This window comes from Nerophis ophidion, linkage group LG14 (genome assembly GCF_033978795.1).
Source record: "Nerophis ophidion isolate RoL-2023_Sa linkage group LG14, RoL_Noph_v1.0, whole genome shotgun sequence".
In the NCBI taxonomy this organism is placed as follows: Eukaryota; Metazoa; Chordata; class Actinopteri; order Syngnathiformes; family Syngnathidae; genus Nerophis; species Nerophis ophidion.
The window spans coordinates 6,240,237-6,256,987 of record NC_084624.1 but is presented as its reverse complement, the minus strand read 5'-3'; the positions used below and the strand labels follow the sequence as shown (position 1 = coordinate 6,256,987).

Genomic DNA, 16,751 nt, shown 5'->3' with positions numbered 1-16,751 from the left:
GTCGGAAACAGTGGGAGGCAGGGTGCAGGTAAAAAAAAGGTGTCTAATGCTTAAACCAAAAATAAACAAAAAGAGAGTGCCCCTGAGAAAATGCATTGAAGCTTAGGGATGGCTATGCGTAACAAAACTAAAACTGAACTGGCTACAAATTAAAAACAGAATGCTGGACGACAGCAAAGACTTACTTCTGAGCAAAGACAATGTACATCCGAACATGACATGACGTGTTGTTGTTGTTGAGTGTCGGTGCCGCCTATAGCTCGGCAGAGTAACCGTGTAATACTCTTCCATATCAGTAGGTGGCAGCAGGTAGCTACTTGCTTTGTAGATGTCGAAAACTGTGGGAGGCAGCGTGCAGGTAAAAAAAGGTGTCTAATGCTTAAACCAAAAATAAACAAAAGATGTGTGCCTCTAAGAAAAGGCATTGAAGCATAGGGAAGGCTATGTGGAACGAAACTAAAACTGAACGGCCTACAAAGTACACAAAAACAGAATGCTGGACGACAGCAAAGACTTACTGTGGTGCAAAGACAAGGTACATCCAAACATGACATGACGTATTGTTGTTAAGTGTCGGTGCTGTTTAGAGCTTGGCAGAGTAACCGTGTAATACTCTTCCATATCACCAGGTAGCTAATTGCTTTGTAGTTGTCGGAAACAGTGGGAGGCAGGGTGCAGGTAAAAAAAAGGTGTCTAATGCTTAAACCAAAAATAAACAAAAAGAGAGTGCCCCTGAGAAAATGCATTGAAGCTTAGGGAAGGCTATGTGGGACGAAACTAAAACTGAACAGGCTACAAAGTAAACAAAAACAGAATGCTGGACGACAGCAAAGACTTACTGTGGAGCAAAGACAAGGGACATCCAAACATGACATGTTGTTGTTGTTGAGTGGTCGGTGCCGTCTTGAGCTCGGCAGAGTAACCGTGTAATACTCTTCCATATCAGCAGGTAACTAATTGCTTTGTAGATGTCGGAAACAGTGGGAGGCAGGGTGCAGGTAAAAAAAAGGTGTCTAATGCTTAAACCAAAAATAAACAAAAGCTGAGTGCCCCTAAGAAAAGGCATTGAAGCTTAGGGATGGCCATGCGGAACAAAACTAAAACTGAACTGGCTACAAATTAAAAACAGAATGCTGGACGACAGCAAAGACTTACTGTGGAATAATGACGGTGTCCACAATGTACATCCGAACATGACATGACAATCAACAATGTCCCCACAAAGAAAGATAAAAAACACTGAAATATTCTTGATTGCTAAAACAACGTAGATGCGGGAAATATCGCTCAAAAGAAGACACGAAACTACTCAGGAAAATACCAAAAAAAGGGAAAAAGCCACCAAAATAGGAGCGCAAGACAAGAACTAAAACACTACACACAGGAAAACAGCAAAAAAACTCGAAATAAGTCAGGGTGTGATGTGACAGGTGGTGACAGTACACCTACTTTGAGACAAGAGCTATACTGATGCATACTTGGTTATGCTTTAAAGTCAAATACAACAATTGCAGCAAGGACTTTTTTACTGTGTGAGTACTGTTTTTTTAATGATTTCTGCTGGTAGTGTGCCTCCGCATTTTTCAACACAAAAAAATGTGCCTTGGCTCAAAAAAGGTTGAAAAACACTGAGTTAGACATCGCATGTTTTATTTTTGTTTGTAATGTGAACGACTGCCAGGACGTGGACTTTGGTGCGTTTCGTTTTCCCGTGGTGCAAAGGGACTGAACCGGACACGACGTAAAGGTAATGACATCCTTTAATTAATCTATCAAAAAGTGAAAACAAAAGGCGCTCACAGCAGAGGTACACAACTTGGCTAAGAAAACAAAAACTATTACGATAACGTAAACTATGGACATGAAAACATGAACTCAAAAACTCACTAAACTGTGTTTTGAGTAAACAAAAACACTTGCGCGGCAAGAAAAGAGCATCATGAACTACTTGAGTGTCAAGAGTGCAGAATGTGATGTGACTGCCTGGCAACTACAGGCTTAAATAGTGGTGACGTGGTTAACAACAGGTGCTTGAGTCCAAAGGAATCAGGTGGGTGACATGAGGACAGGTAAAACCTAATGGGTTGTCATGCAAACAAAACAGGGAATGAAAAAACAGGAACTGACCAAATCCAAAAAACAAACAGAACATAGCCAAACTAAACATGATCACCAAGACATGACAACGACGACATGAAAAGATAGGATTGGACAAATTAAATCTGAATCGGACGTCAGCTTACTGTTGTGTTTGTTCCCCCAGGATGCAGACGGAACAGGGCATGCAGGTAGGAACGTAGTTTATTTGTCCAAAGTCAAACAAGAACCAAAAACTAAAAAACAAGCCAGAGGAAAAATGTGCCGATCGCACTCGCAGCTAAGGCTAACACATAGCATAGGCTAAAAGACAAAAAATAGTCACATAACTGTAGTATAAGCGAACAATGAAGCCAGCAAAGGCAGGTTTAAATAATGCCTCTGATTTGTCATGTCTCTTTGATCATGTCTTGTTTGGCTATGTTCTGTTTGGTGTTTGGACTCTTTTTTTTTTTTTAGGCCCTGCGATGAGGTGGCGACTTGTCCAGGGTGTACCCCACCTTCCGCCTGATTGTAGCTGAGATAGGCGCCAGCGCCCCCCGCAATCCCAAAAGGGAATAAGTGGTAGAATGGATGGATGGATCTACTCTTTTTTTTTTTTTTTTTCCTGTTTCTTCACTCCCTGTTTTGTCACCATGACTACCAATCAGTTCACCTGTCCTCAAGACTCACGCACCTGTTTCCAATCACCTCATCACTATTTAAGCCTGTCATTTTCTGGTGGTCTGCCTGGCGACATCACATCCATGCCCTGGAGTCTTGTCACTCCGTCCAAGTCAAAGTTCATGCTGCTCTTTTTCCTTGCCACGTAAGTTTTTTTTTGTTATTTATGCCATAGTGCAGGTTTCTGAGTTTTGCCTTAGTGCAAGTTTTGTTTTCACAGCCAAGTTTTTGTACCGCATTGTGAGCGCCTTTTGTTTGTTCCTCTTTTGAGTTAATATTAAATCATGTTCCAGTTGCTTTGCACCTCGGGAAAACAAACCACACCACCAGAGTCCACGCCGGGACATGGTTAGTGCTCGGGGGAACAGGTGAGTGTCCCGAACACCAATCAGAGGCAGGTGAAAATAATAAGCAACCATGGTAACTAAAACAGGAACAAAGGGAATCCAAAACATAAATTAATCACATCTTTAATGGACACGTGGAAGTAAACAATGTGATAAAGGACATTATACAAAAAAAAATCCAGTGATATCTGGTCAGGACACACCTCACTCTTACCTTCACCATCATTGTCCATTCCTTTTGGGTTGTCGTGATCCGTGTTCCGGATCATGTTTTATGTTCCGTTAGTTTTGGATTCCCTTTGTTCCTGTTTTAGTTACCATGGTTGCTTATTATTTTCACCTGCCTCTGATTGGTGTTCGGGACACTCACCTGTTCCTTAAAGATGTGATTAATTTATGATGTTTCAGGTGAGATTCACTACCATAGGGCCCCACTGGGTTCCAGTTCATTGAAATACCAGAACACTGGATATTGTTCGGATAAGTTACATTGAAGAACTTGAACACAAAGCAACACTGGAGGTGACTATGACGTGTAGCATTTTCTGGAGGGGGTCTTCAACGATGGCATTGTTGTGTGTGTAAACAAGGATAAAGTTAGGTGGGATTTATCAATCAATCAATCAATGTTTATTTATATAGCCCCAAATCACAAATGTCTCAAAGGACTGCACAAATCATTACGACTACAACATCCTCGGAAGAACCCACAAAAGGGCAAAGAAAACTCACACCCAGTGGGACGCCAGTGACAATGCTGACTATGAGAAACCTTGGAGAGGACCTCAGATGTGGGCAACCCCCCCCCTCCCCCCCCTCTAGGGGACCGAAAGCAATGGATGTCGAGCGGGTCTAACATGATACTGTGAAAGTTCAATCCATAGTGGCTCCAACACAGCCGCGAGAGTTCAGTTCAAAGCGGATCCAAGACAGCAGCGAGAGTCCCGTCCACAGGAAACCATCCCAAGCGGAGGCGGATCAGCAGCGTAGAGATGTCCCCAACCGATACACAGGCGAGCGGTCCATCCTGGGTCTCGACTCTGGACAGCCAGTACTTCATCCATGGTCATCGGACCGGACCCCCTCCACAAGGGAGGGGGGGGACATAGGAGAAAGAAAAGAAGCGGCAGATCAACTGGTCTAAAAAGGAGGTCTATTTAAAGGCTAGAGTATACAGATGAGTTTTAAATGCTTCTACTGAGGTAGCATCTCGAACTGTTACCGGGAGGGGCATTCCAGAGTACTGGAGCCCGAACGGAAAACGCTCTATAGCCCGCAGACTTTTTTGGGGGCTCTAGGAATCACTAATAAGCCGGAGTCTTTTGAACGCAGATTTCTTGCCGGGACATATGGTACAATACAATCGGCAAGATAAGATGGAGCTAGACCGTGTAGTTTTTTATACGTAAGTAATAAAACCTTAAAGTCACATCTTAAGTGCACAGGAAGCCAGTACAGGTGAGCCAGTATAGGTATATATGTATGTATATATGTATATAAAGGTATATACAGTACAGGCGTAATGTGATCAAACTTTCTTGTTCTTGTCAAAAGTCTAGCAGCCGCATTTTGTACCAACTGTAATCTTTTAATGCTAGACATGGGGAGACCCGAAAATAATACGTTACAGTAATCGAGACGAGGCGTAACAAGCGCATGGATAATGATCTCGGCGTCTTTAGTGCACAAAATGGAGCGAATTTTAGCGATATTACAGAGATGAAAGAAGGCTGTTTTAGTAACGCTTTTAATGTGTGACTCAAAGGAGAGAGTTGGGTCGAAGATAATACCCAGATTTTTTACAGTCACCTTGTTTTATTATTTGGTTGTCAAATGTTAAAGTTGTATTATTAAATAGAGGTCGGTGTCTAGCAGGACCGATAATCAGCATTTCCGTTTTTTGGGCGTTAAGTTGCAAAAAGTTAGCGGACATCCATTGTTTAATTTCATTAAGACGCGCTTCCAACTGACTACGGTCCGGCGTGTTAGTCAGCTTTAGGGGCATGTTTACCCTGGATTACCTTAGCTAGGCTCTATATAGTCTAGAAGGGGGCTAAGACTTTCCATCTCTTTATTCTTTAATGCGAGCAAAATGACTGTGAAAAACATGTAACCTCAATTTTCTTCAGCTAAACTCGGACAAAACTGAAAACATTGTCTCTGGCTCACAGATGTAATTACGTTCCTGTGAAGAACTTGGAATTGTCTTGAGCAGGAATCTGTCAGGCTTGGACATGGATTGGGTGTGCTCCTTCGACGCAGCGGGATTACAGGACGAGCCAGGTGTGAATGTAAGTACTTGATATTTATTAAATAAACAAACAAACTACAGAAAGGACGCGCTCTGTGGCGGATAATACTCTATACTAAACTTAAAACAAAACACAATGGCATGACTATATATAAACAAAACAAAACTAGCACGGTGGCATAAATACATAAACTGTGGACGAGGGCGTGAAGGTTGGAACAGCATGGGTAGGGTGCGTGCGAGTGTGAAGATCGCAGAATGATGAACAGAAAGAAAATTACTTAAATACTGTCTGTGATCATCAGGAACAGGTGCGGGACTGATGGCAGGGGCGTGAAAAGGTGGGTACTAATGCGTTGGCATGGAAACAAACAAAACCAGGAAGTGCAAAACGTGACTGAATGTCCAAAATTAAAACATAACATGACAAAACAGAACATGATCCACAGGTGTATTGTGCTGCAGCTGTAGGATATGTCTCCAAATGTCGTCAGGAGTCCCGACAGAACCCGAATATTGCAGAAAATGCATATTTTTGGGGGGGGAAAATTCGCTAAAAAAAAGTTTAACAAATTGAAAAAACGAATTTGCTTCAAAAACACAATACTGATGCTGTAGTTGTAGGAGAAGTCTCAAAACGTCATCAGGAGTCCCGACAGAACCCGAAAATGGCAGAAAATGCATATTTCTGAAAAAATAAATTCGCTAAAATTTCGTAAGGGACCCTTATACAAAAAATCGAAAAAATGTATTTACTTCAACAGCACAATACAGGTGCTGCAGCTGTAGGATATGTCTCAAAATGTCGTCAGGAGTCCCGACAGAACCCGATTATTGCAGAAAATGCATAATTTTGGGGGGAAAAAATTCGTTAAAAAAAAGTTTAACAAATTGAAAAAACGAATTTGCTTCAAAAACACAATACTGATGCTGTAGTTGTAGGAGAAGTCTCAAAACGTCATCAGGAGTCCCGACAGAACCCGAAAATGGCAGAAAATGCATATTTCTGAAAAAAAAAATTCGCTAAAATTTCGTAAGGGACCCTTATACAAAAAATCGAAAAAATGTATTTACTTCAGCAGCACAATACAGGTGCTGCAGCTGTAGGATATGTCTCAAAATGTCGTCAGGAGTCCCGACAGAACCCGATTATTGCAGAAAATGCATAATTTTGGGGGGAAAAAATTCGTTAAAAAAAAGTTTAACAAATTGAAAAAACGGATTTGCTTCAAAAACACAACACTGATGCTGTAGTTGTAGGAGAAGTCTCAAAACGTCATAAGGAGTCCCGACAGAACCCGAAAATGGCAGAAAATGCATATTTTTGAAAAACTTTTTTTCGCTAAAATTTCGTAATTATGCAAAAATTCTAAAAAGTGTATTTACTTCAGCAGCACAATACAGGTGCTGCAGCTGTAGGATATGTCTCGAAATATCGTCAGGAGTCCCGACAGAACCCGAATATTGCAGAAAATGTATATTTTTTGGAGGAAAAAATTCGCTAAAAAAAGTTTAACAAATTGAAAAACGGATTTGCTTCAAAAACACATTACTGATGCTGTAGTTGTAGGAGAAGTCTCAAAACGTCATCAGGAGTCCCGACAGAACCCGAAAATGGCAGAAAATGCATATTTTTGAAAAACTTTTTTTCGCTAAAATTTCGTAAGGGGGGACCCTTATGCAAAAATTCGAAAAAATGTATTTACTTCAGCAGCACAATACAGGTGCTGCAGCTGTAGGATATGTCTCAAAATGTCGTCAGGAGTCCCGACAGAACCCGAAAATGGCAGAAAATGCATATTTTTGAAAAACTTTTTTATGCAAAAATTTCGTAAGGGGGGACCCTTCGCTAAAAATGTTCATGCAAAAATTCGAAAAAATATATTTACTTCAGGAGCACAATACAGGTGCTGCAGCTGTAGGAAATGTCTCAAAATGTCGTCAGGAGTCCCGACAGAACCTGAATATTGCAGAAAATGCATATTTTTGGGGGGGAAAAATTCGCTAAAAAAAAGTTTAAAAAATTGGAAAAACGGATTTGCTTCAAAAACACAATACTGATGCTGTAGTTGTAGGAGAAGTCTCAAAACGTCATCAGGAGTCCCGACAGAACCCGAAAAAGGCAGAAAAGGCATTTTTTTGAAAAACCTTTTTTCGCTAAAATTTCGTAAGGTTGGACCCTTATGGAAAAATTCGAAAAATGTATTTACTTCAGCAGCACAGTAAAGGTGCTGCAGCTGTAGGATATGTCTCAAAGTGTCGTCAGGAGTCCCGACAGAACCCGAATATTGCAGAAAATGCATATTTTTTGGGGGAAAAAATTTGCTAAAAAAAAGTTTAGCAAATTGAAAAAAAGGATTTGCTTCAAAAACACAATACTGATGCTGTAGTTGTAGGAGAAGTCTCAAAACGTCATCAGGAGCCCCGACAGAACCCGAAAATGGCAGAAAATGCATATTTTCGAAAAACTTTTTTTCGCTAAAATTTCGTAAGGGGGGACCCTTATGCAAAAATTCGAAAAAATGTATTTACTTCAGCAGCACAATACAGGTGCTGCAGCTGTAGGATATGTCTCAAAATGTCGTCAGGAGACCCGACAGAACCCGAATATTGCAGAAAATGCATAATTTTGGGGGGAAAAAATTCGTTAAAAAAAAGTTTAACAAATTGAAAAAACGGATTTGCTTCAAAAACACAACACTGATGCTGTAGTTGTAGGAGAAGTCTCAAAACGTCATCAGGAGTCCCGACAGAACCCGAAAATGGCAGAAAATGCATATTTTTGAAAAACTTTTTTTCGCAAAAATTTCGTAATTATGCAAAAATTCTAAAAAGTGTATTTACTTCAGCAGCACAATACAGGTGCTGCAGCTGTAGGATATGTCTCGAAATATCGTCAGGAGTCCCGACAGAACCCGAATATTGCAGAAAATGTATATTTTTGGGGGGAAAAAATTCGCTAAAAAAAGTTTAACAAATTGAAAAACGGATTTGCTTCAAAAACACATTACTAATGCTGTAGTTGTAGGAGAAGTCTCAAAACGTCATCAGGAGTCCCGACAGAACCCGAAAATGGCAGAAAATGCATATTTTTGAAAAACTTTTTTTCGCTAAAATTTCGTAAGGGGGGACCCTTATGCAAAAATTCGAAAAAATTTATTTACTTCAGCAGCACAATACAGGTGCTGCAGCTGTAGGATATGTCTCAAAATGTCGTCAGTCCCGACAGAACCCGAATATTGCAGAAAATGCATATTTTGGGGGGGAAAAAATTCACAAAAAAAAAGTTTAACAAATTGAAAAAACGGATTTGCTTCAAAAACACATTACTGATGCTGTAGTTGTAGGAGAAGTCTCAAAACGTCATCAGGAGTCCCGACAGAACCCGAAAATGGCAGAAAATGCATATTTTTGAAAAACTTTTTTATGCAAAAATTTCGTAAGGGGGGACCCTTCGCTAAAAATTTTCATGCAAAAATTCGAAAAAATATATTTACTTCAGGAGCACAATACAGGTGCTGCAGCTGTAGGAAATGTCTCAAAATGTCATCAGGAGTCCCGACAGAACCTGAATATTGCAGAAAATGCATATTTTTGGGGGGGAAAAATTCGCAAAAAAAAAGTTTAAAAAATTGGAAAAACGGATTTGCTTCAAAAACACAATACTGATGCTGTAGTTGTAGGAAAAGTCTCAAAACGTCATCAGGAGTCCCGACAGAACCCGAAAAAGGCAGAAAAGGCATATTTTTGAAAAACCTTTTTTCGCTAAAATTTCGTAAGGGTGGACCCTTATGGAAAAATTCGAAAAATGTATTTACTTCAGCAGCACAATAAAGGTGCTGCAGCTGTAGGATATGTCTCAAAATGTCGTCAGGAGTCCCGACAGAACCCGAATATTGCAGAAAATGCATATTTTTGGGGGGAAAAAATTTGCTAAAAAAAAGTTTAACAAATTGAAAAAAAGGATTTGCTTCAAAAACACAATACTGATGCTGTAGTTGTAGGAGAAGTCTCAAAACGTCATCAGGAGCCCCGACAGAACCCGAAAATGGCAGAAAATGCATATTTTTGAAAAACTTTTTTTCGCTAAAATTTCGTAAGGGGGGACCCTTATACAAAAATTCGAAAAAATGTATTTACTTCAGCAGCACAATACAGGTGCTGCAGCTGTAGGATATGTCTCAAAATGTCGTCAGGAGACCCGACAGAACCCGAATATTGCAGAAAATGCATATTTTTGGGGGGTAATAATTCGCTAAAAAAAGTTTAACAAATTGAAAAAACGGAATTGCTTCAAAAACACAAAACTGATGCTGTAGTTGTAGGAGAAGTCTCAAAACGTCATCAGGAGTCCCGACAGAACCCGAAAATGGCAGAAAATGCATATTTTTGAAAAAAAAAATTTCGCTAAAATTTCGTAAGGGGAGACCCTTATGCAAAAATTCCAAAAAATGTATTTACTTCAACAGCACAATACAGGTGCTGCAGCTGTAGGATATGTCTCAAAATGTCGTCAGGAGTCCCGACAGAACCCGAATATTGCAGAAAATGCGTATTTTTGGGGGGAAAAAATTCGCCCAAAAAAAGTTTAACAAATTGAAGAAACGGATTTGCTTCAAAAACACAATACTGATGCTGTAAATGTAGGAGAAGGCTCAAAACATCATCAGGAGTCCCGACAGAACCCGAAAATGGCAGAAAATGTATATTTTTGAAAAACTTTTTTTTCGCTAAAATTTCGTAAGGGGTGGTGGCCCTTATGCAAAAATTCGAAAAAATGTATTTACCTCAGCAGCACAATACAGGTGCTGCAGCTGTAGGATATGTCTCAAAATGTCGTCAGGAGTCCCGACAGAACCCGAATATTGCAGAAAATGCATATTTTTGGGGGGTAATAATTCGCTAAAAAAAAGTTTAACAAATTGAAAAAACGGATTTGCTTCAAAAACACAATACTGATGCTGTAGTTGTAGGAGAAGTCTCAAAACATCATCAGGAGTCCCGACAGAACCCCAAAATGGCAGAAAATGCATATTTTTGAAAACTTTTTTTTCGCTAAAATTTCGTAAGGGGGGACCCTTATGCAAAAATTCGAAAAAATTTATTTACTTCAGCAGCACAATACAGGTGCTGCAGCTGTAGGATATGTCTCAAAATGTCGTCAGGAGTCCCGACAGAACCTGAATATAACAGAAAATGCATATTTTTGGGTGAAAAAAATCGCTAAAAAAAGGTATTAAAATTTTCAAAAAACGGATTTGTTTCAAGAACACAATACTGATGCTGTAGTTGTAGGAGAAGTCTCAAAACATCATCAAGAGTCCCGACAGAACCCGAAAATGGCAGAAAATGTATATTTTTGAAAAACTTTTTTTCGCTAAAATTTCGTAAGGGGGGACCCTTATGCAAAAATTCGAAAAAATGTATTTACCTCAGCAGCACAATACAGGTGCTGCAGCTGTAGGATATGTCTCAAAATGTCGTCAGGAGACCCGACAGAACCCGAATATTGCAGAAAATGCATATTTTTGGGGGGTAATAATTCGCTAAAAAAAAGTTTAACAAATTGAAAAAACGGATTTGCTTCAAAAACACAATACTGATGCTGTAGTTGTAGGAGAAGTCTCAAAACATCATCAGGAGTCCCGACAGAACCCCAAAATGGCAGAAAATGCATATTTTTGAAAACTTTTTTTTCGCTAAAATTTCGTAAGGGGGGACCCTTATGCAAAAATTCGAAAAAATGTATTTACTTCAGCAGCACAATACAGGTGCTGCAGCTGTAGGATATGTCTCAAAATGTCGTCAGGAGTCCCGACAGAACCTGAATATAACAGAAAATGCATATTTTTGGGTGAAAAAAATCGCTAAAAAAAGGTATTAAAATTTTCAAAAAACGGATTTGTTTCAAGAACACAATACTGATGCTGTAGTTGTAGGAGAAGTCTCAAAACATCATCAAGAGTCCCGACAGAACCCGAAAATGGCAGAAAATGCATATTTTTGAAATACTTTTTTTCGCTAAAATTTCGTAAGGGGGGACCCTTCGCTAAAAATTTTCATGCAAAAATTCGAAAAAATATATTTACTTCAGGAGCACAATACAGGTGCTGCAGCTGTAGGAAATGTCTCAAAATGTCGTCAGGAGTCCCGACAGAACCTGAATATTGCAGAAAATGCGTATTTTTGGGGGGAAAAAATTCGCCAAAAAAAAGTATAACAAATTGAAAAAACGGGTTTGCTTCAAAAACACAATACTGATGCTGTAGTTGTAGGATAAGTCTCAAAACGTCATCAGGAGTCCCGACAGAACCCGAAAATGGCAGAAAATGCATATTTTTGAAAAACTTTTTTTCGCAAAAATTTGGTAAGGGGGGACCCTTATGCAAAAATTCAAAAAATGTATTTACTTCAGCAGCACAATACAGGTGCTGCAGCTGTAGGATATGTCTCAAAATGCCGTCAGGAGTCCCGACAGAACCTGAATATTGCAGAAAATGCGTATTTTTGGGGGGAAAAAATTCGCCCAAAGAAAGTTTAACAAATTGAAAAAACGGGTTTGCTTCAAAAACACAATACTGATGCTGTAGTTGTAGGAGAAGTCTCAAAACGTCATCAGGAGTCCCGACAGAACCCGAAAATGGCAGAAAATGCATATTTTTGGGCGGGAAAAATTCGTTGAAAAAAGTTTAACAAATTGAAAAAACGGATTTGCTTCAAAAACACATTACTGATGCTCTATTTGTAGGAGAAGTCTCAAAACGTCATCAAGAGTCCCGACAGAACCCGAAAATGGCGGAAAATGCATATTTTTTAAAAACTTTTTTTTCGCTAAAATTTCGTAAGGGGGGACCCTTATGCAAAAATTCGAAAAAATGCATTTACTTCAGGAGCACAATACAGGTGCTGCAGCTGTAGGATATGTCTCAAAATTTCGTCAGGAGTCCCGACAGAACCCGAATATTGCAGAAAATGCGTATTTTTGGGGGGGAAAAATTCGCTAAAAAAAGTTTAACAAATTGAAAAAACGGATTTGCTTCAAAAACACAATCTGATGCTGTAGTTGTAGGAGAAGTCTCAAAACGTCATCAGGAGTCCCGACAGAACCCGAAAATGCATATTTTTGAAAAACTTTTTTTCGCTAAAATTTCGTAAGGGGGGACCCTTATGCAAAAATTCAAAAAAATGTATTTACTTCAGCAGCACAATACAGGTGCTGCAGCTGTAGGATATGTCTCAAAATGCCGTCAGGAGTCCCGACAAAACCTGAATATTGCAGAAAATGCGTATTTTTGGGGAGGAAAAAATTCGCCAAAAAAAAGTTTAACAAATTGAAAAAACGGGTTTGCTTCAAAAACACAATACTGATGCTGTAGTTGTAGGAGAAGTCTCAAGACGTCATCAGGAGTCCCGACAGAACCCGAAAATGGCAGAAAATGCATATTTTTGAAAAACTTTTTTTCGCAAAAATTTCGTAAGGGGGGACCCTTATGCAAAAATTCAAAAAATGTATTTACTTCCGCAGCACAATACAGGTGCTGCAGCAGTAGGATATGTCTCAAAATGTTGTCAGAAGTCCCGACAGAACCCAAATATTGCAGAAAATGCATATTTTTGGGCGGGAAAAATTCGTTGAAAAAAGTTTAACAAATTGAAAAAACGGATTTGCTTCAAAAACACATTACTGATGCTCTATTTGTAGGAGAAGTCTCAAAACGTTATCAAGAGTCCCGACAGAACCCGAAAATGGCGGAAAATGCATATTTTTAAAAACTTTTTTTTCGCTAAAATTTCGTAAGGGGGGACCCTTATGCAAAAGTTCGAAAAAATGCATTTACTTCAGCAGCACAATACAGGTGCTGCAGCTGTAGGATATGTCTCAAAATGTCGTCAGGAGTCCCGACAGAACCCGAATATTGCAGAAAATGCGTATTTTTGGGGGGGAAAAATTCGCTAAAAAAAGTTTAACAAATTGAAAAAACGGATTTGCTTCAAAAACACAATACTGATGCTGTAGTTGTAGGAGAAGTCTCAAAACGTCATCAGGAGTCCCGACAGAACCCGAAAATGACAGAAAATGCATATTTCTGAAAAAAAGAAATTCGCTAAAATTTCGTAAGGGTGGACCCTTATACAAAAAATCGAAAACATGTATTTACTTCAGCAGCACAATACAGGTGCTGCAGCTCTAGGATATGTCTCCAAATGTCGTCAGGAGTCCCGACAGAACCCGAATATTGCAGAAAATGCGTATTTTTGGGGGGAAAAATTCGCCCAAAAAAAGTTTAACAAATTGAAAAAACGGATTTGCTTCAAAAACACAATACTGATGCTGTAAATGTAGGAGAAGGCTCAAAACATCATCAGGAGTCCCGACAGAACCCGAAAATGGCAGAAAATGTATATTTTTGAAAAACTTTTTTTTCGCTAAAATTTCGTAAGGGGTGGCCCTTATGCAAAAATTCGAAAAAATGTATTTACTTCAGCAGCACAATACAGGTGCTGCAGCTGTAGGATATGTCTCAAAATGTCGTCAGGAGACCCGACAGAACCCGAATATTGCAGAAAATGCATATTTTTGGGGGGTAATAATTCGCTAAAAAAAGTTTAACAAATTGAAAAAACGGATTTGCTTCAAAAACACAATACTGATGCTGTAGTTGTAGGAGAAGTCTCAAAACATCATCAGGAGTCCCGACAGAACCCAAAATGGCAGAAAATGCATATTTTTGAAAACTTTTTTTTCGCTAAAATTTCATAAGGGGGGACCCTTATGCAAAAATTCGAAAAAATGTATTTACTTCAGCAGCACAATACAGGTGCTGCAGCTGTAGGATATGTCTCAAAATGTCGTCAGGAGTCCCGACAGAACCTGAATATAACAGAAAATGCATATTTTTGGGTGAAAAAAATCGCTAAAAAAAGGTATTAAAATTTTCAAAAAACGGATTTGTTTCAAGAACACAATACTGATGCTGTAGTTGTAGGAGAAGTCTCAAAACGTCATCAAGAGTCCCGACAGAACCCGAAAATGGCAGAAAATGCATATTTTTGAAAAACTTTTTTTTCGCTAAAATTTCGTAAGGGGGAACCCTTATGCAAAAATTCGAAAAAATGCATTTACTTCAGCAGCACAATACAGGTGCTGCAGCTGTAGGATATGTCTCAAAATGTCGTCAGGAGTCCCGACAGAACCCGAATATTGCAGAAAATGTGTATTTTTGGGGGGAAAAAATTCGCTAAAAAAAGTTTAACAAATTGAAAAAACGGATTTGCTTCAAAAACACAATACTGATGCTGTAGTTGTAGGAGAAGTCTCAAAACGTCATCAGGAGTTCCGACAGAACCCGAAATTGGCAGAAAATGCATATTTTTGGGTGAAAAAAATCGCTAAAAAAAGGTATTAAAATTTTCAAAAAACGGATTTGTTTCAAGAACACAATACTGATGCTGTAGTTGTAGGAGAAGTCTCAAAACGTCATCAAGAGTCCCGACAGAACCCGAAAATGGCAGAAAATGCATATTTTTGAAAAACTTTTTTTTCGCTAAAATTTCGTAAGGGGGGACCCTTATGCAAAAATTCGAAAAAATGCATTTACTTCAGCAGCACAATACAGGTGCTGCAGCTGTAGGATATGTCTCAAAATGCCGTCAGGAGTCCCGACAGAACCTGAATATTGCAGAAAATGCGTATTTTTGGGGGGGAAAAATTCGCAAAAAAAAAAGTTTAACAAATTGAAAAAACGGGTTTGCTTCAAAAACACAATACTGATGCTGTAGTTGTAGGAGAAGTCTCAAAACGTCATCAGGAGTCCCGACAGAACCCGAAAATGGCAGAAAATGCATATTTTTGAAAAACTTTTTTTCGCAAAAATTTCGTAAGGGGGGGGCCCTTATGCAGAAATTCAAAAAATGTATTTACTTCCGCAGCACAATACAGGTGCTGCAGCAGTAGGATATGTCTCAAAATGTTGTCAGAAGTCCCGACAGAACCCGAATATTGCAGAAAATGCATATTTTTGGGCGGGAAAAATTCGTTGAAAAAAGTTTAACAAATTGAAAAAACGGATTTGCTTCAAAAACACATTACTGATGCTCTATTTGTAGGAGAAGTCTCAAAACGTCATCAAGAGTCCCGACAGAACCCGAAAATGGCGGAAAATGCATATTTTTTAAAAACTTTTTTTTCGCTAAAATTTCGTAAGGGGGGACCCTTATGCAAAAATTCGAAAAAATGTATTTACTTCAGCAGCACAATACAGGTGCTGCAGCTGTAGGATATGTCTCAAAATGTCGTCAGGAGTCCCGACAGAACCTGAATGTTGCAGAAAATGCATATTTTGGGGGGAAAAAATTTGCTAAAAAAAAGTTTAACAAATTGAAAAAAAGGATTTGCTTCAAAAACACAATACTGATGCTGTAGTTGTAGGAGAAGTCTCAAAACGTCATCAGGAGCCCCGACAGATCCCGAAAATGGCAGAAAATGCATATTTTTGAAAAACCTTTTTTCGCTAAAATTTCGTAAGGGGGGACCCTTATGCAAAAATTTGAAAAAATGTATTTACTTCAGCAGCACAATACAGGTGCTGCAGCTGTAGGATATGTCTCAAAATGTCGTCAGGAGAACCGACAGAACCCGAATATTGCAGAAAATGCATATTTTTGGGGGGTAATAATTCGCTAAAAAAAGTTTAACAAATTGAAAAAACGGATTTGCTTCAAAAACACAATGCTGATGCTGCAGTTGTAGGAGAAGTCTCAAAACGTCATCAGGAGTCCCGACAGAACCCGAAAATGGCAGAAAATGCATATTTTTGAAAAAAAAAAATTCGCTAAAATTTCGTAAGGGGGGACCCTTATGCAAAAATTCCAAAAAATGTATTTCTTTCAACAGCACAATACAGGTGCTGCAGCTGTAGGATATGTCTCAAAATGTCGTCAGGAGTCCCGACAGAACCCGAATATTGCAGAAAATGCGTATTTTGGGGGGGAAAAAATTCGCCCAAAAAAAGTTTAACAAATTGAAAAAACGGATTTGCTTCAAAAACACAATACTGATGCTGTAAATGTAGGAGAAGGCTCAAAACATCATCAGGAGTCCCGACAGAACCCGAAAATGGCAGAAAATGTATATTTTTGAAAAACTTTTTTTTCGCTAAAATTTCGTAAGGGGTGGCCCTTATGCAAATATTCGAAAAAATGTATTTACTTCAGCAGCACAATACAGGTGCTGCAGCTGTAGGATATGTCTCAAAATGTCGTCAGGAGTCCCGACAGAACCCGAATATTGCAGAAAATGCATATTTTTGGGGGGAGAAAATTCGCTAAAAAAAGTTTAACAAATTGAAAAAACGGATTAGCTTCAAAAACACAATACTGATGCTGTAGTTGTA

General features: G+C 39.0%; 1 protein-coding gene across 3 annotated transcripts in view; it reads left to right on the top strand.

Annotated features, from left to right (window-relative positions):
• The first annotated feature begins 2,833 nt into the window (after window positions 1-2,833).
• Window positions 2,834-16,751, top strand: part of LOC133568029 (noelin-3-like) — a 37,075-nt gene continuing 23,157 nt past the window's right edge. For 2 of the 3 annotated variants that reach the window (XM_061919721.1, XM_061919720.1), the window contains exons 1-2: window positions 2,887-2,905; window positions 5,279-5,398. Coding sequence is in view for 1 of the 3 variants with exons in the window: in XM_061919722.1 (XP_061775706.1) it covers window positions 5,342-5,398 (57 nt within the window). In the remaining 2 variants the exon portion in view is untranslated. Of the gene's footprint in view, window positions 2,906-5,278; window positions 5,399-16,751 lie in introns of all 3 variants that reach the window. The other variant, XM_061919722.1, reaches the window with a different exon arrangement.